Below are 26,603 nucleotides of genomic sequence, written 5' to 3' on the forward strand. Positions count from 1 at the left end.
TTTAGATCCTATTCAGGTACTGAAAGGCCACAATAAACTCATCCTGGAGCCTTCTCCAGGCTGAATAACCCCAACTCTCTTAGCCTTTCCTAATAGGAGGGGTGTTCCATCCCTCTAATCATCTTCATGGCCCTCCACTGGACTTGCTCCAACAGGTCAATGTGCTGGGGACCCCAGAGCGGGATGCAGTATTCCAGGTGGGGTCTCACCAGAGTGGAGTAGAGGGGCAGAAACATCACCCTTGACCTTCTGATTTTGAAGCAGCGCAGGATACAATTGACTTTCTAGGCCACAAGTGCACATGACTGGGGCATGTCCAGCCTCTCATTCCCTGGTATCCCTCAAGTCCTTGGCAGGACTGTTCTCGATCCGTTCATCCTCCAGCCTGTATTGATAGCAGAGGTTGCCCAGTGCAACCAAACAGCCCAGGTGCAGCACCTTGCACTTGGCCTTAAGTCTCATGAGATTCCCATGGGTCCACTTTTTGAGCTTGTCCAGGTCCCTCTGGATGGCGTCTCATCCTTCAGGTGTGTCAACCACACCACTCAGCTTGGTGTCCTCTGCAAAGTTGCCAAGGGTACACTCAATCCCTTCATCTATGTCATTAATGAAGATATTAAATAATACTGGTCCCAATTCAGACCCCTCAGGGGCACCACCTGACACTGATGCCCATTGGGACTGTGAGCCATTGACCACTACCCTCTGGATGTGATCATCTAACCAATTCCTTATCCACCAAACAGTGCACCCATCAAATCCTTGTCTCTCCAATTTGGAGAGAAGGATATTGTTGGGAACCATGTCATAGGCTTTACTGAAGTCCAGATAGATGCCATCTGTAGCTCTTTCCTTGTCCATTGATGCAGTGACTCCATCATAGAAGGCTACTAGATTGGTCAGGCAGGACTTGCCCTTGGTGAAGCCATGCTGGCTGTCCCAAATCACTTCCCTATCCTCCATGTGCCTTAGAATAGCTTCCAGGAGGATCTCTTCCATGATCTTCCCAGGCACAGAGGTGAGGCTGACAGGTCAGTAGTTCTCAGGGTCCTCCTGGGATGAAGAAAGTTCACAGAAATGAATACTATAAAGACTGGCACAGTAGTTAGGGAATGAGATTTTCCAACACTGTCTTACATTCTCTTTCAGGGTTTTTCTTCTTCTTTGTCATGTGTGGGCCATTTTATGTTAACCTTTAGGAAAATACTCTTCTTACAGTTCCTCACTATCTTCTTCTATTTTACTTGTGAGGACATTTGTCAAACTTAATATTTTCTTATCTTTTTCATGCTATTGTAATCAATAGATGTTTTTCAAATTTTTTTCATTATTTAATTAGTTACTGTTTTAGGGGTACACAATAAATTGCAGATAACTACTTTTTTCCAGATCAACATGATAACAACAAAAAAAATTATTCGTAGTAACTTTACAGTTACTACATGAACATCTTAAACTTGCAGACACAATCCAAGTTATTAAGCCCTTGCTGCTACCTGACAAGAAACAAATGGGCTAGTTTAGAGGAGATATTAAACTTGCTTTCACTATTTTTTTATTAAAAGCCTCAATGCTCTACTTTTGTGTGTGGTTTGGTTTTTAGACTGAATCTGGCTATGCATCAGAGTCAAGTTTACGACGCCATGGCTCCATGGTGTCTCTTGTTTCTGGAGCGAGTGGATACTCTGCAACATCCACCTCTTCATTCAAGGTTAGTGAATAACATTTTCTTAGTATTGGTGTTTAAATAATACACAAAACTGGAAAGTAAATAAACTATGCAAAGACTTGTTCACACCATTATAGGAAAAAAAAAGCAAACAAATCTTTAGTTTACTATAAGTGTTAATAATTCAGCATGCGATGATGAACAGATCATACAGGAAACTTTTTCATGCCTCTATGCAGTTATCCCTCTTAAATTATGGTGTCATTTTCAAATGGCAAGGAAATCAAACCTGTGGGAGGATTCATTAGTCTTTCTTAGTGAACTTCTGAGAATATCAGGGCTTCTAGATGAAAGGAAATGCTGATTCTATGACTTCACAAATGACAGCTTTCTTGGTTTCATGTGTATAATATTTAACATTTTAAATTGGTTGGGGCAGAAGAGGAGCAGCACAAGAAAAGGGGGAGTAAAGGCTAGAATAAAGATCTTAAACTAGAGAACTGACTGTTTCCTGATAAATAGGTGTAAATCTCATGGTATATAAGATTGTGTTTTTAATAAACTTTTATTGAATGCTCTAAAGTAACAGATGAAATCAAGATGAAAAGTTGAGACCAGTGGACAAAATGAGTAAGAAACACTTTTATACAGTTTCTTATGTTCTTCTAACATTACCAGTATTTCATAGCTGCTGATATCTGAAATTTCTTTGATGTGCTTAAAGAATTCATTCTTCATAATTGCAGAAATCCTTTTTTTTTTTTTGCATTGAACTATTGCTGACCCTGTAGAAGTATTTGAGCCTTTTTTTGCTTGTATTTTCAGAAGGGCCATAGCTTACGTGAGAAGCTTGCAGAAATGGAAACCTTTAGAGACATCTTGTGTAGACAAGTTGATACTTTACAGAAATACTTTGATGCCTGTGCAGATGCAGTTTCCAAAGATGAACTCCAGAGGGATAAAGGTAAAACTGTAATTAAGAACTGTTATCTCCACAGAATTTAACTTTTTACACAGTAATAGCCTGTGAAATAGTTACTATAGCATTTGGTACCATATAAATGAAGTATGTATATTAAATTCAGTCTTTAGTAATGAGATCAATTGTAGATATTTCTGCATACACTGTTAACTATTTTCACTTCAGAAGTTGGATTCCCATAAAAATATGCTTAACTTAAATATTGACCTCTAGCTGTCAATTGTATAAATGATCTTTTAAGCATTTGATGTTATATAACAATAATTGTTTACCCCATAACATGAATTCAAGTTTGTTTATTGCCTTGTCTCTGTCATGGTTTAACCCCAGCTGGCAGCCAAGTACCATGCATCTGCTTGCTCACTTCCCCTTCTCTCCCAATGGGATGGGGAGGAGACTCAGGAAAGAAAATAGAACTCGTGGGTTGAGATAAGAACAGTTTATTTGAAATAAAGTAAAAGATAATAATAATAATAATAGTAAGGAGAGGGAGAGAGGGAGATTTAACCCAAGAAAGACAAGTGATGCACAATACAGTTGCTCACTACCTGCTGACCGATGCCCAGCCTGTTCACAAGCTGTGATCAGCCCCCTCTTCCAGGTTACTCCCCCCAGTTTATATACTGGGCATGTCATTCTATGGTGTGGAATATCCCTTTGGCCAGTTTGAGTGACCTGTCCTGTCCATGCTTCCTCCCAGCCCTTTGTGCAGCTCCTCATTGGCAGAGCATGAGACACTGAAAAGTCCTTGCTTTGGGTAAGCACTACCTAGTGACAACCAAAACATCAGTGTGTTATCAACATTATTCTCATTCTGAATCCAAAACACAGCTCTGTACCAGCTACTGAGAAGAAAATGAACTCTATCCCAGCCAAAACCACTTTTCTCTTTATATTGAAAAGCAATAGGTTATTAGTTTTCATAGGAACAATATATTCTTTTAAAAAGGCAAAGGTTCTGCCATAATGAATGCTCCCAAGATGTATTGGCTGTAGCTAGAGCACTGAGTGCACACTGGAAGTCCTAGTAGACTCAGGTGTGGATATCTACATCTCTCTGAATTGTTCTTCCCAGAACACAGCTTGTCATATTCATGCACTCTTCTGAGGCATTAATATTCATTCCCATGTTTGTTCTGGTAGCCTGAAACTTTTGATAGTGAGAAAGCAATAGATAAGTACCATTCCACTTCTTTGAGAACTTTCTAGTGTAAAAGAGTAGATAGTTGCTCAATTGTGACTCCTTGCTTATCCAGTTGTAACACCAAGATAATGTTCTTCTTGCCATCAAATCAAGTGCTAAATTTCGACACTGAGAAAATGTTAGTCTCCTGATGGTTTCTGAAGGTAATGTTGATAGTGGTCAAAAAAAAAAAGACGGGAGGGTATGTGTCATGACTGTTATAGGAAAAAATCTTAAATGTTGCTTAGCCATGAAGATGCTCTTAATTCTTTTTTGCACACTAAAGAGTTGGGAAAGCTTTCTCACTCCCATAACACACACTTTCTCACATTTAGTGGTAGAAGATGATGAAGATGATTTCCCTGCGATGCGTTCTGATGGGGATTTTTTACATAACAGTAACAGCAGTAAGGAAAAATGTAAGTGTGTCAACTTTTTCACTGAATGTTTGTATGAATGGTATGATAAGCCTGATACAAGATGGGTATTTATGTTGTTTTCTAAGCAGAAAATTACAAGAGTAGTTATTTGAATGTATGCAACAGGACATTCTTATTCATGTTAAGATAATAATGAAAAGCAGTTAAGGAATTATAATCTAAGTTATTCTTAATTCATACAAATATTAATGCAAGACTCTCAAGCTGGAATTTCTTATTTGTGTCCAAAGCCATTTCCACTACAAAAATCTGTTGAAACAGCTGCATCATTTGTATACTGGGAACTGAGATTTGTAACAGGCAGTTGCAATTTTTCTTGCATTATCTGCTTTAGGAGTGCAGTGAAGCACAATGCTTTTCCAGTTAGGTGTGCCCCATTATGGTTTTTCTAACTTCTATGTCAATGTAAGGATTAAGTCAACATTGTTACTGAATCTCACTCATCCTAATTTTAGCACTTTTAAAAACTGTATTTTTCAGTGTTATGCTGAACAGAATTCTGATTTTTATTCTTTTCTTAAATGATTTGGTTATAGTCATTGTACTCACTGCATCCATTCACTAAATGTGAATTCCACATGCAAGTCTTGCTTTTTAGAAATCTGATACATCTGGCCTGCCAGAAGTTGTGTATGCATTTAAAAAAATCTATTTGCATTCTTCTTATACTTTCTCTTGTTTCCTGGCTGAAATTATTTCCGCATTGACATTCTATAATGGTTGACAATTCAGTATTTGTTAGACTTTGGTTCTCAAAACTTTGAAGTAGTACAGTTGCAAATCTGATGGAATCGCCAAAAGAAGTACTTAGCAAAAGCATTTTTAAAATTGTAGACACTTTCTTCAAGAATCTGAAAAATATATGTGCAAAATAAGCCTTTTCTGTCTTCTGCTTTTTATTTGGCTCTAGATCCCCATGTGTTGCACGTTTCCTTGCTGTATTTAAGTTTTCTTTCTAGATTATTGCAAAAACTGTTAGGAGGAAAGGAATTGGAAGGAGTTACAGTATACTTCCAGAGAACTAAAAATATGAGTAGATTTTTTTTTTCAATCATATAAAAAGTTTGCTTTGCTAAGGATTAATTGTAGTGATCAGGAGAGGGCATTTCAAAGACCCAAAAGGGTATCATTGGATATTTGGGATAGCTGCTGTAGAGACAGATGAAATTAGACAGTTGAATACCCTGCCTGGTCTCTCAGAGGACCCTTCTGCTGTGGGACTGCTGAGGGTCAAAGAAGAACAGGTACCAATCTCTACTACAACAGTGCACTGTTGACAATACTGCACCAACTGGGACTCCGTGATCCCCATTGATGAGATGATTCGTGAACCGGAGAGCCAGGAAGTGGTCAGCAAGATTTGCTCACCCTTTAATAGTCCTATATGGCCAGTGCTTAAGTCCAGTGGAGAGTGGAGGCTGACAGTGGACTATCATGGCCTGAACGAAGTCACACAACCCCTGAGTGCTGTTGTGCCAGACATGCTGGAACTTCAGTAGGAACTGGACTCCAAGGCAGCAAAGTAAATGCCACCACTGACATTGCTAATGGGTTTTTCTCCATTCCTTTAGCAGCACAGTGCAGGCCACAGTTTGCTTTCACCTGGAGGGGTGTCCAGTACACCGGGAACTGACTGCCCCAGGGGTGAAAAAACAGCCCCACTATTTGCTGTGAAGTGATCCAGGCTGCACTGGAAAAGGGTGAGGCTCCTGAACACCTGCAGTACATTGATGACATCATCATGTGGGGCAACACAGCAGAGGAAGCTTTTGAGAAAAGGGAGAAGATAATCCAAATTCTCCTGAAAGATGTTTTTGCCATAAAACAAAGTAAGGTCAAGAGACCTGACCAGGAAATTCAGTTTTGAGGAGTAAAATGGAAAGATGGACATAATCAGATTCCAGTGGATGTGGTCAACAAAATAGCAGCTATGTCTCCCGTGACCAGCAAGAAGGAAACATGGGCTTTCCGAGGTGCTGTGGGTTTTTGGAGAATGAATATTCCAGAGTACAGTCAGATTGTGAGCCCTCTCTATCATGTGACCTGGAAGAAGGAGGATTTCAAATGAGACCCTGAACAAGAACAAGCTTTTGAACAAATTAAACAGCAGATTGTTCATGCAATAGCCCTTGGGCCAGTCAGGACAGGATAGGATGTAAAAAACATACCCTACACTGCAGCCAGGGAGAATGGTCCTTCCAGGAGCCTCTGGCAGAAGATATCTGGGGACACTCGAGGATGACCCCTGGGGTTCTGGAGTTCGGGAAACAAATGATCCAAGGCCTGCTACACCCCAACTAAGAAAGAAATCCTGGCAGCTTTTGAAGGGGTTCGAGCTGCTTCAGAAGTGACTGGCACTGAAGCACAGATCTTTCTTGCACCATGATTACCAGTGTTGGGCTGGATGTTCTAAACAAGTTCCTTCCACACATCATGCCGCTGATGCTATGTAGAGTAAATGGGTCATGCTGTTCACACAGCTAGCTTGAATAGGAAACTCCAATCACCCAGGGATCTTGAAGATCATAATGAATTTGCCCAAAGGAGAAAATTTCCGACTGTCATCAGAAGAAGAAGAGGAGCAGGTGACGTGTGCTGAGGAGGCTCTACCATATAATCAGGTACCAGAAAATGAAAAGTGACATGCTTTCTTTACTGACAGTTCCTGCCATATTGTAGGGATTAATTGAAAATGGAAAGCTGCTGTATTGAGTCCTATGAGGTGAGTTGCAGAAGCTACTGAGGGACAAGGTGAATCAAGTCAGGTTGCAGACCTGAAAGCCATCCAGCTGGCTTTAGATATCGCTGAGTGAGAGAAATGTGCAATGCTCTACCTCTAGACTGACTTGTGAGTAGTAGCAAATATTCTGTGGGGGTGGCTGGAGCAATGGAAAAAGACCAATTGGCAGCAAAGAAGTAAACCCATCTGGGATGCCAAAGTGTGACAAGACATAACTACCCAGGAAGAGAAGTTGGTTCTAAAAGTCTATCATGTAGATGCAGACATACCCAAGCGTTGGGCTACTGAGGAGCATTGCAACAATGGACTGGTAGATCAAGATGACAAGATTAAAGTGTCTCAGGCAGATATGGACTGGAAATATAAGGGTGAATTATTTCTGGCTTGATGGGCCCATAACGCCTCAGGTCATTAAGGAAGAGATGCAACATATGGATGGGCTCGTGACTGAGGGGTGAACTAAACCATGAACACCATCTCCCAGGTTATCCTTAAGTGTGAAACATGCACTGCAATCAAACAGGCCAAGTTGGTAAAGCCTCTGTGATATGGGGGATGATGGCTGAAAATATCAATAGGGAGGCCTACATCACACTCCCACAAACCTGCCAAGGCAAGCACTATGTGCTTACAGTGGTGGAAACAATCACTGGATGGCTGGAGACACATCCCGTGCCTCACGTCACTGCCTGGAACATCATCTTGGGCCTTCAGAAGCAAGTCCTGTGGCCACATGGCACCCCAGAAAGATTTGAGTCAGACAATGGGACTCATTTCAAAAATAGCCTCATAGACACCTGGGCTAGAAAGCACGGTATTGAGTGGATATATCATATTCCCTATCACACACCAGCCTCTGGAAAGATCGAACAATGTAATGGACTGTTAAAAACCACATTGAAAGCAATGGGCAGTGGGACCTTCAAACATTGGGATCTACATTTAGTGAAGGCCACCTGGTTAGTTAACACTAGAGGCTCCACCCATCAAGCTGGCTCTGCCCAATCAGAACCTCTACATACTGTAGAAGGGGATGAAGTCCCCATGGTGCATATGAGGAATGTCTTAGGGAAGACAGCTTGGATTAGTTCTGTTTTAAGCAAAGGCAAACCCATGGGCATGGGACTCTTTTTGCTCAAGGACCTGGGTGCACTTGGTGGGAAATGAAGAGGGACAGGGAAACATGATGTGTACCTCAAGGTGATTTGATATTTGGGTGAGAACAGTTTGTAACGTTGAATTGCATATGTAATATGGGTTGTTGAATGACACTGACACTGTATGTTGTAAATACAATAGACAATAAGTATGAACTGATCCAGTTACACCAGTCATGGACTAAAAGAATTCAACAAACATCTTGGGGGTATTTCCAGTGACTACTGAAATAATACCTGTGCTTGTGCATAGCCATATGTATATATATGTATATAGTTAAAAGGTATAAAATCTGGGCATGATATTAATGTTATAAAATAAGGGATGGATAATATCTTGGGTACGGAAACAAGGGGGTGGAGTTTTTTACACTGTCTTTTCAATACCACCCATGTCACCACTGGGGGGAGTGGTTTTGGAAGGGAAAAACTCAAGCCTGGAAACAGGAAGTTTTCCTTTTTATTTTTCTGGGCTTACTCTGGAAAGGATGAGGGACCGGGACTGCTGTCGCTGCTGCCATGCCTCCACTGCACCAGACAGTGAGCCCCTGTATTCACACCACTGCTGTCACCACCCTGGAGAGAGAGCCTCTGCAGTGGGGCCCGAGCTGTGCCAGGTGGCACAAAGTCAGCATTTCAGCAGCACAACTCATTTGGATGAACTAGCTTTCCAAGTTTCTTTTTGTCCCTGCTTTATAATGTTTTCAGGCTGGGGGGAAACAGTTAGGCTGTGAGAGCCTCCTGATATATCATTTTGTTTTTCCAAATACCATGTTGCCCCAGTCCAGGGCCAGTCACCATTCTGCCTTTGTCTGGGAAACCATGCTGGGTGGCATCTTTGGGACACATTTTTGTTTGTTCAGTGGTGAGTGCGCTTTTGTGGGTAAAACTCTTTTTCTCTTTCGTACATTCTTTTATTAATATTGTGTGGGTATTGCAAATTTTCAGTAAGTTGTGATTCCAACTTTTAATCTGTCCTAGTGTTCCTCCATTACCAGAAGGGGTGGAGGGAAAAGGGAGCATCTTCAGTGGATTTAATTTTCTAGCTTGGTTTTAAACTAGAACAGTTCTCTAGGATCTTTGAGTGAAAGTGTCTAGGTGTCTTCTAAGGAAGGCAGGAGCCTCCCCTGGAATGGAAAATGTAAACCCCCTCCCTCCAAATTGTTATAATTTTGAAATTAAGGAGGCTCTTGGGCAAAGGTATGGGAGCAGGAATAACAGTTCTTTATCAGGGAAAAAAATAAAAATAAAATAAACAATGCAGTAATACAAAACAACACTGACAGAGTCAGAATACGACCTGACAACCTGTTGGTCAGGGTGTTGGTAGCAATCCAATTGAAATGGTGGCTGCAGTCCTCCTGGAGTGGCAGATGTTGTTCTGTTGAAACAGTGAGCCTGTAGAAGGGTATAGTCTTCCTCTGAAGATCCAGTGGAGAAGACAGCTGCTCCTCTGAGAATCCAGTGGAAAAGGCTGGCTGTGGTCTTCCAGATCTCTGATTATATCCAGTTAGGAATGCTTGGCTCCTCCCTCTGGGTGGAGCTTCTCACAATGGGATGATGTAATTTTATCAGTCATGCAGTGACACTCAATGGCCCATTAACAGAAGTTATCTCCCTGAATGGAGGATTGGTTGTGGAAGAGATAAAGAAAACTGCCCAATTAACAGAAGATAACTGCCCCATCAGATAGGAATAGAATACGCCGCCCATTTCCAACCTAAGACAGAAATTTAAAAAGAGCACTATGAAGGTATTCAAATTTATTGCTCACTTTCCAATTAGAAAATCTGGTAACTGAAACAATGATCATTTGTATAAAGCACCAAGGGAGAGCCTGGCTGATGCATATTTACCCAGTGGGATTTTAGAATCTAAGAATGTAGAATCTTGATCAGGAAGTGTTGCCATTCATCTGCTCAGGAAAATGAGTGTATTTGGGTTTAAATTATGCAATAATAAGAGCAGAAGGTGGTACTTAAGGGAACCTCTTTGAAGATGGAAGGTGATTTTGTACTGAAACTACAAAGATGGAAATGGCACAGAGACTAAAAGAAGATTTTTATATAAAACACAGTGGGATTTGTATTGGATTTTAATGCTTTGAATGGAGGAAGAATATTCACCAATATTCTGCTGGAATAATGAGGTTGTTTTTAGAGGAAAACTAATTATATTGATACTATTGCTGTCCACAGAATACCAACAACAGTAGGTATAAATAAATTGGTTGTGTTCCAAAGCATTTCTCTTTGATTTAGAATTAGTTTAGTGACAAAAGATGCTAAGGTGGCATAAAATGGAAAAGAGAAAGGAACTTTGTTTTTCTATTTACTGTCTTTTAAAACTAGTCTTTCATTTCGGTGGAAAATACTTGATTGAACAGGTGATTTTTAGAACATCTGGAAAAGTATTACAAGCAGCATCTTTTGAATAAGAAGGCACAACTGATCTATCCTAACAAACAGAGATGTGTAGGAGAGAATGGCTGATGAGCTTTTGAAGGAGGCTAAAACATGCTATGAAAAATCCATTATAAGAAAGGCAAGAGATAACAATTAATGAATAAAGAAAAATTATTAAGAGATAGGATAATTAAAAAGAAACCACTTGAAAGATGCTGAAATTGAAGTAGAAAAAAAATAGTACTGCTGCATTATTCAATTGGCTACATACAGTTTGATCTCTAGGCAAGAAGAGCAGCTGCAATGATAACCCTTTTCTATTAGCCTTTAACTTAAACCTACAGAACTCCTGATGCAAGATTTCATTTTGAAATTTGATGACACTGACTTTGAAACTGCAAATTCTGTATGTATCACTGCTACTTTGAGACTAGTCATTAAAGAATTACTTAAAATATATGATGACTGAAACTGTGTTGAAGTATTAATGAGTTGTAGATAAGACCTAAAGACATCAGGAACAAAAGCTGGCTTTTTTCCTGGAAATGAGACTACTTTGCTGCATCTCCCTTGCAGTTTACCCTAGACTTATGAAATTATTTTATACTGTTGCAGTCAGTGGTAATTTCTTCAGTGTGTCTAGCATGTTGCACACTTAAGAGAAAAGTCACATGTATAAGCAGCATAGCTGTGCTAGCAAGCCTGCACATGAACATGGTCTACACCAGCATGACATATTAGCTGTATAAACTGCATTTTCCCCATTGCAGCTGTTAGGGAGAGGGAGAGCTCATTATTTCTTCTGAAACAGATTGATTTTCCTTTCTTTCATTCCCATTGTCTTTACTCTTTTAGGGAGTATTTTTGATTAACATGAAATAAAAAGATAAGCTGTGTTCTACCATAGTATGTATGCTTTCTGAGGTATTTGAAGTAGTGTGTGGTATGTAAATATCTGTTTGAAAAAGTTTGATTCCTTCTGAAAGAAGAGCATATAAAACCTCTGAAGACTTGAACCATTACTTCAGATCATGTGATGCTTGCTTTCTGTTCCTTAAGTGTAAATATTGTGGTCTACTATTAGAGAACAGCAATTGCATTTCTTTTCTCTACAAGAACTGAGATGCTTGAAAGCTCTGCTTTTTACCCTTGCAGATTGATATTGCAAAAATTTACACAAATAATTATTTTTACTCTTTAAACCACAACAGTGGCACATTGACAAACTGACAGACCAGGAAAAGAAAGTGATGTCCAAGTGGGTGATAAGTCATCACGTTGCCCCATGGCATAGCATGAGTTACTTTAACTTGCTTGGCTCAGCTTCAACATGAGTGTTACTTTCTGCTTTCTAATATTTTCTGACATTATTGCGTAGTGTTTGATATCACATTCTGTCAACCTACATACGAGTTTGACATAGACTAGGTACTTTTTTGTCATACATTTTAAGTGACTTGTTTAAATAGCCTTATTAACAAATTGCCTAGTCAACAGCAAGAAGTAGTTGTTGGAACTACCAAACACCACAGTACTTGGATAATTCAACATATTTGATACTTTTATATCATATCTTTTTATGTTGTGTTTTTTAAATCTATAGTTACCTGCTAAAAGCAGCCTTGAAATGTTACTGTCCTGGTTCAGGGCAAATTTTGGAGAGAACCCCCAAAGGGGCTCCTCTAGGAAAGCAGATTCAATTGGCCCCTCCTCCCAACTGGTCCAGGAGAAAAATACCTCCTTGGAGAAAAGTGGAAAAAACCTGTTTATTAAACAATAAAACCTAAACAATATTAAACAATAAAACCCCTTTCTGCTCCAAAAGAGATGACAAACTAAGAAAAGTCCCCTCCCCAGGTTGCAGCTCAGCTCACTCAGTCTCTTATCAGTCCCTCTGGTGCTGGAAATGCCACGGCACAGACCCGGCCTGGCCCGGTGGGCCACAGGTGCGAGCTGCCGGTGCTCTTCTGGGTGTTCAGTCCAGAGCGGGTTTAAACAGGTCCAAAGAAAAGGAAAAAAACCACAGTCCAGGGAACTTCTTTGCCTCAGCTAGCTAAACTAACTAAAAGCAAAGGAGAGCTCTGTCCCACTGTCTGTTCATTTGCAGACAACACAGTCCAGGAGAAGGAATGTGGAGGAGTGAGTGCAGTGTCTGAAAACAAACTGCGCACTTCTTCTCTCCCCCCTTCACTCTCTGGAACAAGTCTTAAAGGTGCAAAACTTATTATTCAGCATAAACAGAACAAGACGATTGGGGATAAAAGCATCATATAGTCAACCCAGGACATTCCACCCCTTATCCCCATATCGTCAGCTTACTACTAAAACTAATATATATTCTAACTCTACAAACACATACATTATACATCCAATATACAGCTATACACAGACAACTGCAGTAACATTCAGCAAACAGTGATATTTACACATAGTTCTCACCCAACAACCAGATCTCCCTGAGGTACACATTGTGTTCCTACATCTTCTTGCATTATCCACCATGTGCAACCTGGTCCCTGAGCAAAAACACACCCATGAATGGGTTTGTCTGTACTTGAGGCAGAATTGATCCAAACTGTCTTCCCTAACAAACCTCTGATATATACCACTGGGACTTTGTCTCCATCTACTCTATGCAAAGGCTCAGATTGGGCAGGGCCCACTCGGTTAGTAGAGCCTTGGGTGTTAACTAATCAGGTGGTTTTTGCCAGATGCTGCTCCCAGTTTTTGAAAGATCCCCCACCTAATGCTTTCAAGGTGGTTTTTAACAGTCCATTGTACCTCTCCACTTTGCCTGCAGCTGGTGCATGGTAGGGGATATGGTACACCCATTCAATGTCATGTTCCCTAGCCCAGGTGTTGATAAGGCTGTTCTTGAAATGAGTCCCATTGTCTGACTCAATCCTCTCAGGGGTACCATGTCTCCACAGGACTTGCTTTTCAAGGCCCAGGATGGTGTTACGGGCCGTAGCATGAGGCACAGGGTAGGTTTCCAACCATCCTGTGGTGGCTTCTACCATGGTCAGCACATAGCGCTTGCATTGGCATGTCTGATGCAGTGTGATGTAGTCAATCTGCCAGGCCTCCCCATACTTGTACTTGGACCACCGCCTACCATACCATAGGGGCTTCACTCACTTGGCCTGCTTGATGGCAGCACATGTCTCACAGTCATGGATAACCTAAAAAATACTGTCCATGGTTAAATCCACCCCTTGGTCTTGTGCCCACTTATAGGTGGCATCTCTACCCTGATGACCTGAGGCATCATGGGCCCATCGAGCTAGGAATAACTCTCCCTTGTGTTGCCAATCTATCTTTGACACATCTATCTTTGCAGTCTGGTCTACCTGCTCATTGTTTTGGTGCTCCTCATTGGCTCTACTCTTAGGGACATGAGCATCTACATGGCGGACTTTCACTGGTAGCCTCTCTACCCTGGTAGCGATGTCTTTCCACTCATCAGCAGCCAAAATTGGTTTTCCTCTACGCTGCCAATTAGCCTTTCCATCTCTCCAGCCATCCCCACAGAGCATTGGCTACCATCCATGAATCAGTGTAGAGGTAAAGCTTTGGCGACTTCTCTCTTTCAGCAATGTCCAGGGCCAGTTGAACAGCTTTGAGTTCAGCAAGTTGGCTTGATCCACCTTCTCCTTCAGTGGCCTCTGTGACCTGTCATGTGGGGCTCCATATGGCTGCTTTCCACTTTCGTTTCATTCCCACAGTGCGGCAAGAACCATCAGTAAAAAGCGTATCGTGTTTCTTCTGCTGGCAGTTGGTTATATGGTGGCGCTTCTTCAGCACATGTCACTTCTTGTTCCTCTTCATCAGTGAGACCAAAGTTTTCACCTTCTGGCCAGTTTGTAATTATTTCCAGAATCCCATGGTGATTCAGTTTTCCAATATGGGTGAACTGCGTGATGAGAGCCATCCATTTGCTCCACGTAGCACTGGTGGCACGGTGGGTAGAGGGAACCTTTGCTTTGAACATCTACCCCAGTACTTGTAGTCGGGGTGCCAGGAGGAGTTGTGCTTCAGTGCTGATTACCTCTGAGGTAGCTTGGACTCCTTCATAGGCTGCTAAAATTTCCTTCTCTGTTGGAGTATAGTTGGCTTCAGACCCTCTGTAGCTTCAACTCCAAAATCCTAGTGGTCAGCCTCGAGTCTCCCCAGGACAGTTACCATTGGTGTTTCATTGCATTTTGAAATAATTTCTTTCTTAGTGCTGTATTGGATATGTTTTAAGGCTGTTCTGTATTAATTAGGCCCCACTTCAAGCTGTCAAACTGCTATTGTTACAAAGTATTCCCACTGCCTCCACCCACATGATTTGCAGAGTAATAAAGCATAACAAGCAGACTTGAAATACAGTATAGCAAGATGAAGGTGAAGGGCTGTGTTTTTCTTTTTAAATCTCTTCCCTTATCCAGTGAATAGTGGAAAATTATTAGCACTTGTTTTTTTCTTTAAAAATAAAATTTCTTGCCAGTCTATTTTCTTCAAACAGGGATAATATAAAGCATGAATGTAAAATGCTTGTTTGAGTTGAAGGCAGTTATCAATGAGCAATTCATGTTTGGTTTTAGTGTTTCCATATGTGACACCCAAAGGAATTAATGGCATAGACTTTAAGGGAGAAGCTATAACTTTCAAGGCAACTACCGCTGGAATCCTTGCTACACTCTCTCATTGTATTGAACTCATGGTAAAACATGAAGAAAGCTGGCAAAAAAGACTAGATAAGGTAAGATGATTTTCCTTTAATTTTTGTTGAAAAAAAATGTTTCTTCAGTTAAATATTGAAATTTTAAATTAGTTGGTTTAAACTTTATTATTCCATGTTTTACTTTTTTTATGTACAGTACTTATTAATTTTAGATGCTTTCATTATTTATTACTCGTTTAACATGTTAAAACAAATTCTGATTGTTGGTGATACAGTAACATTACTCATCATATCTTTTCTTTTCCCAGCCCTTGGTCAGATAGTATTCCTATTTTTTTTAATACTATAAAGATCCTGATAGCATTCTACAGTAATAAGTGTATTGCTTGCAGCCCTCTAAGAGAGACCTAATTATATATGCTTGCAAAATGATGTGAAAATCTCTGAAATGTTTTGTGATATGAAATGATAATGTCCTCATTTAGGGCAAATTTGGGAGAAAACCTCCAAAGGGGTTCGTCTAGAAAGCAAATTCAAGTGGCCCCTCTCCCAACTGGCTCAGGAAAAGATTTCCTTGGAGAAAAGTGGAAAAAAATGTTTATTTAACAGGCAAAGCATTCCCCAGCACAAAAAAAAAAAAAAAAAAAAAAAAAAGAAGAAGAACAATATTAAACAATAAAACCTCTCACCACTCCAAAGAGATGACAAACGCAGAAAGTCCTTTTCATGGGTTGCAGCTTGGCTCACTCAGTCTGTTATCAGTCCCTCCAGTGCTGGAAATGTTGTGGCCCAGGCCTGGCCCGGTGGGCCACAGGTGCGAGCTGCTAGTGCTCTTCTGGGTTTTCAGTCCAGAGCAGGTTTAAACAGTTTCAAGAAAAAGAAAAACCACAGTCCAGGGAACTTCTCTGCCTCAGCTAGCTAAAAACTAACTAAAAAGCAAAGGAGAACTCTTTCTCACTGTCCGTGCTGCAGACAACAGAATCCAGGAGAAGGATGTGGGGGAGCAAGTGCAATTTCTGATAACAAACTCTGCGCTTCTTCTCCCCCCCCCCCCCCCCCCCCCCCCTTTGCTCTTGGAACCAGTCTTAAAGGTGCAAAACTTATTTCTGGGCTAAACAGATGAATGGGGATACAAGCATCATAAAGTCACCCCAGGACAGGTGACAGAACTGAGGAGAACAATCACTTCTAACTTTAAAGGTCTAAGATACAGGTTTTTAATTTACCTTTAGGAGACTAAAGAGATTAATTTAAGTCATGTTTTATACCAATTGGTTAATTTTTGGGGTGGGGCTGGGCTGATATTATAATATGTTATTCTTATGGCAGTGATAGTTCATGGTAAGCCTACTCAACCACTATAGCAACTTGAAAGGAGCAGTGTCTTCTCTCTTCAGATGAGATGTGCTAGAAACATGGCTAGGTTGTACTTCAGGCTTTGATTTCTAGAATTCTGCCATCACTGGCTGGTGTCCTGTACAGTCTTTTAGCCACTGTTGTCTTGGCTTTAATTTAACATATTTCCGTATGGTGTATATCACATTTCAAATCTAACTCAATATGTGTTAGTGGTACACAATTCAAAGAATCAAGTTATTCAGACAAAATACAACCATGTTTGAATCCTTTCCCATGTCTCCTGGCTCTTCGTCTATATGTCAGACCTGGTCCTATCTAACTGTATTGTGACTTCTGTCAACATTTACCTTATTGCATCATCTCGGTAGTTCAAGGAATTATAGCAGACCTAAGACTTGAAGCTTGTTCATAGGATTGTAGGGTAATTTAGGTTAGAAGAGACCATCTCTAGTACAACCTCCTGCTTAAAGGAAGGACAGTTTGAATCAGATCGGGTTGATCATGGATTTATCAAGTCTGATTTCTAGTCTCCAAGGCTGAAGACTGCAGAGCAATTTTGAGCATCCTGTTCTGATGCTCAGCTGCTGTTATATATCCCCTTGGAGCAGCTCTTATTCTAGTATCTGCCTACTGTTTTTCCTCTTCCTACTATAGACCACTGTGAAGAGTCTGGCTCAGTTTTTGATGACCTCCTTGGAGGTATTGGAAGGCTACTATTAAGTCCCCCCACAGAAGCCTTCTCTATTCCAGACTGAGAAAACACAGTTCACTCTTGCTGATCAGAGTTTGCTTACAGCATGGATGAAGTGATTTTTTTCCTTGTCAGTAGGTTAGTATATGTTATTACAGAATAATATGTTAGTATAGAATTTGGTTTAGATTAGTTGTCATATTTTTCTTCTTCTGTGGGCTAACTTTAAAGCACTTGTTTTCAGCTGTAAGCAGTTAAAAATTCAAACCTAAAATTCACTTTTACTCATACAGAATCACAGAATCATTTAGGTTGGAAAAGACCTTTAAGATCATTGAGTCCAACCTTCGAGCAATCACCACCTTGTCAACTAGACCATGGCATGAAGTGCCACATCCAGTTGTTTCTTGAACACCTCCAGGGATGGTAATTCCACCACATCCCTGGGCATTCCATTCCATCACTTAACAACCTTTTCCATGAAGAAATTCTTCCTGAGGTCCAACCTGAACCTTTCCTGGTGCAGCTTGAGACTATGTCCTCTTGTCCTGTCACTAGTTGCCTGGGAGAAGAGGCCAACCCCCACCTGGCTACAACCTCCTTTCAGGTAGTTGTAGAGATTGAGAAGGTCATCCCTGAGCCTCCTTTTCTCCAGGTTAAGCTCCTTCAGCCTCTTATCATCAGACTTGTGCTCCAGACCCTTCACCAGCTCTGTTGCCCTTCTCTGGACTTGCTCCAGCATCTCAATGTCCTTGTCATGAGGGGTCCAGAACTGGACACAGCAGTTGAGGTGTGGCCTCACCAGGGCCAAGTACAGGAGGACAACCACTTCCCTTGTCCTGCTGGCCACACTATTGTTAATACAGGCCAGGATGGCATTGGCTTTCTTGGCCACCTGGGCACATGCTGGCTCATGTTCAGCTGTTGTTGATCAGCATTCCCAGGTCCTTTTTTGTGCTGGAAAGCTTTTCAGACACTCTTTCTCAAGACTGTAGCACTGCATGAGATTGTTGTGGCCTAAATGCAGGACCCAACACTTGGTCTTGTCGAATCTCATACCACTGGCCTTGGCCCATCAATCCAGCCTGTCCAGATCCCTCTGTAGAGCCTTCCTACCCTTCAGCAGATCAACACTCCCAGCCCAACTTGGGTGAAGTCTGAACTTACTGAGGGTCCACTTGATCTGCTCTTCCAGATCATCAATGAAGATATTAAACAGGACTGGTCCCAATACTGAGCCTTGGGGAACCCCACTAGTGACTAGCTGTCAACCACATGTGACACTATTTACTATCACACTCACTCAGGGCCTGGACACTCAGCCAGTTTTTAACCCAATGAAGAGTGTACCTGTCCATGCCATGGGCTGCCAGCTTTTCCAGGAGAATTCTATGGGAGACAGTATCAAAGACTTTGCTAAAGTCCAGGTAGACAACATCCACAGCCTTCTTCTCATCCACTAGGTGGGTAACCTGGTCATAAAAGGAAAACAAGTTGATCAGGCAGGACCCGCCTTTCCTAAACCATCCTGGCTAGGTCTGATCCCTTGGTTGTCCTCTATACACCATGTGATCGCATTCAAGATGATTTGTTCCATAACCTTGCCAGACATTGAGGTCAGGGTGACAGGCCTGTAGTCCCCCAAATCCTTCTGACCCTTCTTGTGGATGGGCATCACATTGGCCAACCTCCAGTCATCTGGGACCTCCCCAGTGAGACAGGACTGATGATAAATGATGGACATTGGTTTGGCGAGCTCTTCTGACAGTTCCTTCAGCACTCTCAGATGAATTCCATCTGGTCCCATAGACTTCTGAGTGTCTTAAGTGGCTCAGCAGGTTGCTAACTGCTTCCTCCTGGATTACAAGGGGGCTATTCTGCTCCCCATCCCTGTCTACCAGCTCAGGGTGCCAGTTGCCCTAAAGATAACTGGTTTTACTGTTGAAGACTGAGGCAAAGAAGGTGTTAAGTACCTCAGCCTTTTCGTCATCCTTGGTGACTATATTTCCCCCCCATGAACAATAAAAAGATGGAGAATTTCCTTGGTGCTCTTTTTGTTGCTAATGTATTTATGAAAACCTTTTTTATTATCTTTCACAGAAGTAGCCAGATTGAGTTCTGGTTGAGTTTTTGCCTTTTTTATTTTCTCTCTATGTAACCTAATGACATCCTTGTAGTCTTCCTGAGTTGCCTGCCCTTCTTCCAAATGTCATAAACCTTCTTTCTTCCCTGAGTTCCTGTAAAAGATCCCCGTTCAGCAAGGCTGGTCTTCTCTGACAGCTCATCTTTCGGCACATAGGGAGAGACTGCTGCTGAGCCTTTAAGATTTCTTTCTTAAAGTATGTCCAGCCTTCCTGGACCCCTTTGTTATTAAGGACTGTTCACCAGGGGACTTTTTTGAAACAGTGTCCTGAACAGGCCAAAGTCCGCCCTCCAGAAGTCCAGGGTAGAGGTTTTGTTGTCGCCCCTCCTTACTTCACCAAGTATTGAAAACTCTATCATATCATGGTCACTGTGCTCAAGACAGCCTCTGACCACCATATTTCCAGGCAGCCCATCTCTGTTTGTAAATTATTGGAATATACATCACACTGCAACAGTAAATAGCAGGTCTAGTGGGCCCCCACCCCTGGTAGACTTGTCACCAAATTTTCTGAAATATCGGAATAAGACTCCTTAACATGAATGTGGTGTTAAAGAGGGCATCATTTATTCAGGCCTGAGGTCCCACAGGGGATGCTCCTAACCCTATGCAGACATGATTTTACAAGTGTTGCTTATATACAGTCACTACAATTCACCCATTACCATAAAACCCACCCCAAGTTCCCAGGTTCAGTCCTTGTTTCGTCTGTCACTAAAGTCTTGAGCCAGATGTCGTCTTCTTATCTTCCAACCGTCCTTGCTGGGAAAGCAGTTTTTGCATGCCTTGTTTTGCTACTAAAAGTTCACAGGCACAGTAAAAATTGAATTAATCCTTTTGATATCAGACTCACCAGGGCTGTCAGGAAGTTCTCTTCCACATGCTCCAAGAACCTCCTAGACTGCCTCCTCTCTGCTGTGGTGAGTTTCCAGCACACATCTGGCAAGTTAATGTCTCCCAGAAGAGCAAGGGTTGGTGATCGTGAAACATCAGAGCCACTTATAGACTAGTTCATCTGCCTCTTCATCCTGGTTGGGTGTTCTATACCAGACTCCCACCAGGATATCTGCCTTGTGAGCCTTCCCCCTGATTCTTACTCATAGGCACTCCTACAGCATAAGTAAATGTGTTTTAAAGGGGGTCACTTGGAGATTTTAAATTTCTCTGCCTTGGTAGACATGCAACTTTGTCACACTTGTCAGTGAAACTTTCTGGGGATTACAGCACACTCATGGTGAAGTACTATAATTCTAATATAAAATAACCTTTTTGTTTGGATTCCTCTAATTCATAGCTTATTAGATGAAGAGATTTTGATTGAAATAAATAGTATAAAATTGTGGTGGATCTGCCTTAGCAAATAGCCAAATGCCCACCTAACTGCTCACTTAGCATCCCATTGTCACCATTGAGTCAGAAATGACACAGAGTCAGATCAGAAGGCAAAAGCTAAAAAGCAGTCCATTTAGTCAATCCTCTCCTTTTTATACCTTGGTTCACTACAGGTGGACCTGATTGGTCATTTAATCAACACATTTCACATGATTGGCTAATTAAGGAGATACCCATCTGTAAACAACTTTATGAGAAAAAACACTTGTTAAAAAACACCACCTGTGGATTGTTTAATATTTGATTATAATTTATCTCTCCAGCTCCCTAAAGCTTCACAGACCGATTCATGGGAAAACTTATCTAGCTTTCTCTCTGACCAGACTGTCGTTGTCATAGGTCCCCCTTTTTGTTTAAAGGAGGAGGCAGTGTTTGTAATCCTCTGTGGGGCCCCTTGCAGAAAGAACAAACACAGCTCGAGAGGTTCCTCTAGTAGTTGCCAGTTACCAATCAGAACCTCAATTGGACACTGACTTAGAATGGTCAGAGAGATTTCCAACATATTTACCAACATCAAGTCTTGTGGTTCCCTCTTACAAGAAATACACTATTAATCTTAAAATCAATTATCTGTTCTAATACAGTAACCATACTAATTCTAATACAGTAATCAAACATTGTTAGTCTGCTCAAAGAACTGGCAGTTTAACTTGTCAACAACCCTTTTCCAGAAACAAAGAAAAGATAGAATGTTCATTCCCCACTCGTGGAGGGGCCATCTGATTGATGGTTGGCATCTTGATCATCGTTCAAAGGTTGCCTGTTGGCCGCATTCTGTTTTGGTGTCGCAAGTCAGGGCGAACACACCTCGCAGGTATCCACCATACCCCAGTATCTATGGAAACACATGCATACCCGCGGCCCCAAGTGATAAGGTTGCACGGGCCCTCCCACTTATTAGTGGTTAGGTCCCATATCCAGACTTTTGCTAAAGGCAGGTGCGTCTCACCTGAAGAGTGAAACAAGAGAAAATGATATAAAATGACAGGATTGTTTGAATTTTGTGGCACTGTAAGATGATTGATTGTATATAGAGTTTTTTCCAAGTGACTGTGTGGGGTTTCTCCAGGCATTCCCCTTTTTTGTTTATCCAGAACATGTTTTACAGTACCATGAGCGTGTTCAACAATGGCCTGGCCCATTGGAGTGTGCAGGATACCAAGTTTGTGTGAGACTCCCCATAACCACAAAAACTGCTGCATCTTCTGTGAGATGTAGGCGGGGCCATTATCAGTTTTCACAGAAGAAGGTATTCCCAAAATTGCAAAAGCCATTCTCCAATGGGCAATCATGTCGCGACCCTTTTCTCCACTGTGAGCAGATGCCCACATAGCAGGGGAGAAGGTGTCAATAGACACGTGCACATACTTGACACGGCCAAATTCAGCGATGTGAGTAACATCTGTTTGTCAAAGCTGCAAGGCTCTTAGGCCTCTGGGGTTCACCCCTGCTGGTAAAGGTGCAGCAAGTCCGTGACAGTCAGCATAGGAACTGACAGTGTCAGGAACCTCAGTTGGCGTTAACTGAAACTGTTTCTGCAGAGTATGTGCACTTTGATGGAAAAATCATGTGGCACTTTGGCTTGCACAATTTTGTTAGGCTGAGGCACTACCCACACAGAGTTAGCTAACCTGTCAGCCCTGGCATTACTTTCTGCTATGAAACCTGGTAAATTGGTGTGACTCCGAAAGTGCAAGATGTAATACGAATGAACTCGGGTCTGAATTGCACACCACAAGGCTTTCAATAACTGAAACAAAACTGCATTATTGACTTCCTTCAGAAGTGAATAATCCAAATGTTTGGTTATATCTGTGACATAGGCAGAATCAGTGACCAAGTTCAGAGGCACTTAACATTTCTGGAATGCCATGGCAACAGCCTTTAACTCAACCAGTTGGGCCAAGCCTGACTCATGGCCTTCCAGAACTTGCCATCCAGATTCATCCTTCCAAGTAACAATGGCTTTCCCCGTTTTTCTGGAACCATCAGTAAAGACGGTGGGTCCTTGCACCAGCACTTGACTACTTTTTGGCTGCAAAGACAGATTGGTTGATTTTGCCAACTGCAATAACTTATGATTGGGCAGATGATAGGCAATCTGCCCTGAAAAGTTTTGCAGCACACTTTGAAAAGGAGCACTGTTAATGAAGTTCCATTCAAAGTCTTCCCATTGTACTGGAAGAATAATTTTTGTGGGATCTGCTGCCATTAATTGCAAATCAAATGAGCAATCAATTCAAACAACGTGGGTGCTGGTTTTTTCGGTTGATGGGGCAAGAAGACCCATTCCAAGATGTGCAAGGGATCAGATCATTTGTCACTCCATTGGCCAATGATACCTGTAGGATGAAAATCTGGATTGATAATGAAGAGAGTGATATCAGTGGAAGGATCTACTCGATGAACCTGACAAGCAGAAACAGCTTGTTGGACTTCCTCCAGCTCTTGTCGCACCTCAGGAGTCAATTTTCAAGGTGATCTCAGGTCAGGGTTCCCCCTTAGAATATCATGTAGCAGGGACAATTGTTTTGTGGTTAGTCCCAAATAAGGACGCAACCAACTGATGACACTGAGCAATTTCTGGGCATCATTCAGAGTCTTAATAGAATCCGAAATTGCACCTCTTGATGCTGAATGGTTTGGTCCAGAATTTTGACTCCCAGATATTTCCAAGGGGGATGCTGTTGAACCTTCTCCAGAGCCACTTGCAGCCCATAAGAATGCAGAGCAGCAAACAGCTGAGACTGTATCCTCAGCAACTCATCCTGGGTGGATGCTGCCACCAGGATGTTGTCCATGTAGTGATAGCAATATGCTTCAGGGAACTGCTTGCAGACTCCGGACAAGGCCTGAGCCACATACCATTGACAAATAGTCAGGCTGTTTCTACAGCCCTGCAGCAAAACTTTCCATTGATATCTCTGCACAGGTTCAGCATTGTTAATTGCAGACACAGTAAAGGCAAACTTTGGTTTGTCATCAGGATGCAAAGGAATTGTGAAAAAACCATCCTTCAGATCAATGATCAAGATTTCCCATCCCGTAGGGAGCATGGTGGGTGAGGGCATACCAGGCTGCAATGTCCCCATGCTTTTCATCACCGCATTAATTTTCCAGAGGTCCTGTAACAGCCTCTATTTCCCAGATTTATTCTTTTTCACAAAGACAGGAGTATTCCAGGGACTAGTGGAAGGCTCAATATGTCCCTGTTGAAGTTGGTCCTGGACCAATTTTTCTTTTGTCAGGGGCCACTGGTTTTCCCAGATGGGTCTTTCCACCAGCTACTGTAAAGGCAGCATAGGATATTTTCCGTCCTTCAGCACAGTGGCCCCAATTAAAAATCTGTCTCAATTCGTACCCCTCAGGCTGCCAATACATCCCGCCCCCAGAGATTGATTGGAGCTGTAGTGACATAGGGCCAAACTGCAGCTTTCTGCCCATCCATGTTTTTGATCAGCACAGACCATTTGGCTTACAAAGTTCTGCATTGCACCCCCCAACCCTTGGATGGCTGACCCTATGGAAAACAAAGGCCACGTAGGAGGTCACGCAGAGAAGGAGATGGCTGTCAAATCAGCCCCTGTGTCGATCAAACCTCGAAGCCAGATCTACGGCAAGCTGGCACCCAGTAGAATCAAGGTGCATGTCATCTGTGGTCACTGAGCAGAAATATCTGCAGACAAGAAGACTTGTGGCAGTCCTGTGGATTTTAAGCCACCATCCCCATGAGTCCACTGGTCAGCCCTGGGGACACATGACTGAAAAGGCACAAGTTGAGCAATCCGAGTCCCTGCTGCAATAGTGACAGGGGGACGTGGGTGTGGAAACCATGGCACAAATTTGATCTGTAAAGTCAGAGTCAATGACACTTGGATGCACAAAGATTCCTTGGAGGGTGGCACTAGATCTTCCCACAAGCAGTGCGCTCAGTCCTTGCCCTAAAGGTCCAAAGGCATCCAAAGGAACCTTATGTACAGGACAGGATTCTAAGATGACTGCGGTTACGGTATGTACATACATCCCAGCTGAGCCATGGGTGCTGCCCCTGAGCTGGCTGAGGAAGCCTGTGCCGGTACTATGCCCTGGGGAATCACTTGTGTCAGAGCACATTTCCTCTGTGTGCTCATCTTCCCGTTTCCCAGGCCTACGAAAAGCTGGCCATTGGCATGATATTTAGACTTACATTGGTTTGCAAAATGAACTGCCTTTAAGCACTTAAAACACAAGAAATTGGTATTCATTTCTGTCTGCTTGTGTGTTTCCTGTTTTCTCTTGCCCTTATTTTTTCCTTTTTTCTGTTGTCTGTTCCCTGAGGATGACTGGCCTGGCCATAAGGCAGCCACCAGAGCAGACATTTTGTAGTCTACAGTACCTACTTTGGAACATGCTTGGACCATGTCTGTTAGTGTTGGGTCACCTGGAAGAGCATCTGTGATCTCCTGACAATCGTTGTTTGTGTTGTCCCTTGCTAACTGTTTGCATAAAAGCTGCCTCAAGTTACCATCTTCAACTTGTTTCTCCAGGGCTGCTGCAAGTTTCTCAACAAATGGTAGAAATGGTTCTTTTGTTCCTTGAGTTATTGTCACATATTGTGGCTTGGAAGCGGCCACTTCTATAGTTTTTAACAATGCTAAAAACCCTACCCTTTGACTCTGCTCAAGAACGGCAGGGTCCCAGGTAGCCTGAAGATCAGGATTAGAAAAGGCATGTTCCCCCATGAGAACATCCACCCCCATGTAATACTTAGGCTCCCTCTGAGGCACTTGCATGTTCTCTGTTGCAACCCTTTGAGCGACCTGCCTCCAGTTGTCCTGAAAAACTTTAAATTGCACAGGTTGGAACAATACTTGAGCTATATGTCTAATATCAAATGGAGCAAGTAGGTCTGTGTTTAGCATGCTGATAACTTGCATAACTTGTGTAGAACCAAGGCCATATTTTGCTTTCTCTCTCTCTCTGACCAGACTGCCATATCCACACCCCATCCAGAAAGATTGGAGTGTGTGTGTGTGGAAGAAACAGGATGAGAAAGCTCACAAGTCAAGAGAAAGACAGGAAGATTGCTTATGAGTTTTTATCCTGGCAGAAAATCTGTTGCTGATTAAAATAGGTACAGTTAGTAGGAAACAAAAAGACAAACACTAAAACAGCTTTCTTCCCCCATTTCCCAGGCTCAACTTCACTCTTTAACTGCAGGCTCCTCTACACCCTTGCTTTCTAGCCCCAAGGAATGCAGTGTGGTGGGGGGTGGGGAATGGATGGTTGGATGTCAATCCAAAACACTTAGTCTGTGCCAATTCTTCTCACACTTTTCCCCTGCTCCAGCACAGGTCCTTTTCAGGGCTGTAGTCCTCTGGGAAAACTCCTTTTCACTGGGAGTCCTCCATGGAACATGGTTCCTTTAGGAAATGTCCCTCTGCTCCAGCGTGGGGTCCTTCATGGACTACAGTGTGTATATATTCTCTGCCCTGGAACTCCTCCTCATCATTCTCTTCTGGCCTTGGCATTCTCTCTGTTTCTCCCTTTTTGTTCCCTCTCCTCTCTCCCTGGGCTGTTTTTTGCTCTTAAATACATTTTCACAGAGATTCCATGCATGTGGTAGATGGGCTCAGCTATGTCCTGTGGTGGGTCTGTTTTGGAGTCTGTTTGACACAGGACAGCCCTTGGCCACCTTCCTCATATGCCACTCCTGCAGCCCCTCACAACCAACACCTTGACACCTGCACCCTGCACAAGATTTAAAAAATGGCAGTTGAATATATTCAGATTTTTG

The 26,603-nt window shown here is 42.2% G+C and overlaps 1 protein-coding gene across 1 annotated transcript in view; it reads left to right on the forward strand.

Annotated features, from left to right (window-relative positions):
- The window catches only part of LOC143696587 (ceramide transfer protein-like), a 167,196-nt gene that overhangs the window by 116,291 nt on the left and 24,302 nt on the right, over nt 1–26,603 (forward strand). The window contains exons 4-7 of the mRNA XM_077193165.1: nt 1,604–1,711; nt 2,495–2,633; nt 4,170–4,253; nt 15,163–15,320. Coding sequence (XP_077049280.1) covers nt 1,604–1,711; nt 2,495–2,633; nt 4,170–4,253; nt 15,163–15,320 — 489 coding nt within the window. The remainder of the gene's footprint in view (nt 1–1,603; nt 1,712–2,494; nt 2,634–4,169; nt 4,254–15,162; nt 15,321–26,603) is intronic.

The sequence above is a fragment of the Agelaius phoeniceus genome, chromosome W (genome assembly GCF_051311805.1).
Source record: "Agelaius phoeniceus isolate bAgePho1 chromosome W, bAgePho1.hap1, whole genome shotgun sequence".
Taxonomy (NCBI): domain Eukaryota; kingdom Metazoa; phylum Chordata; class Aves; order Passeriformes; family Icteridae; genus Agelaius; species Agelaius phoeniceus.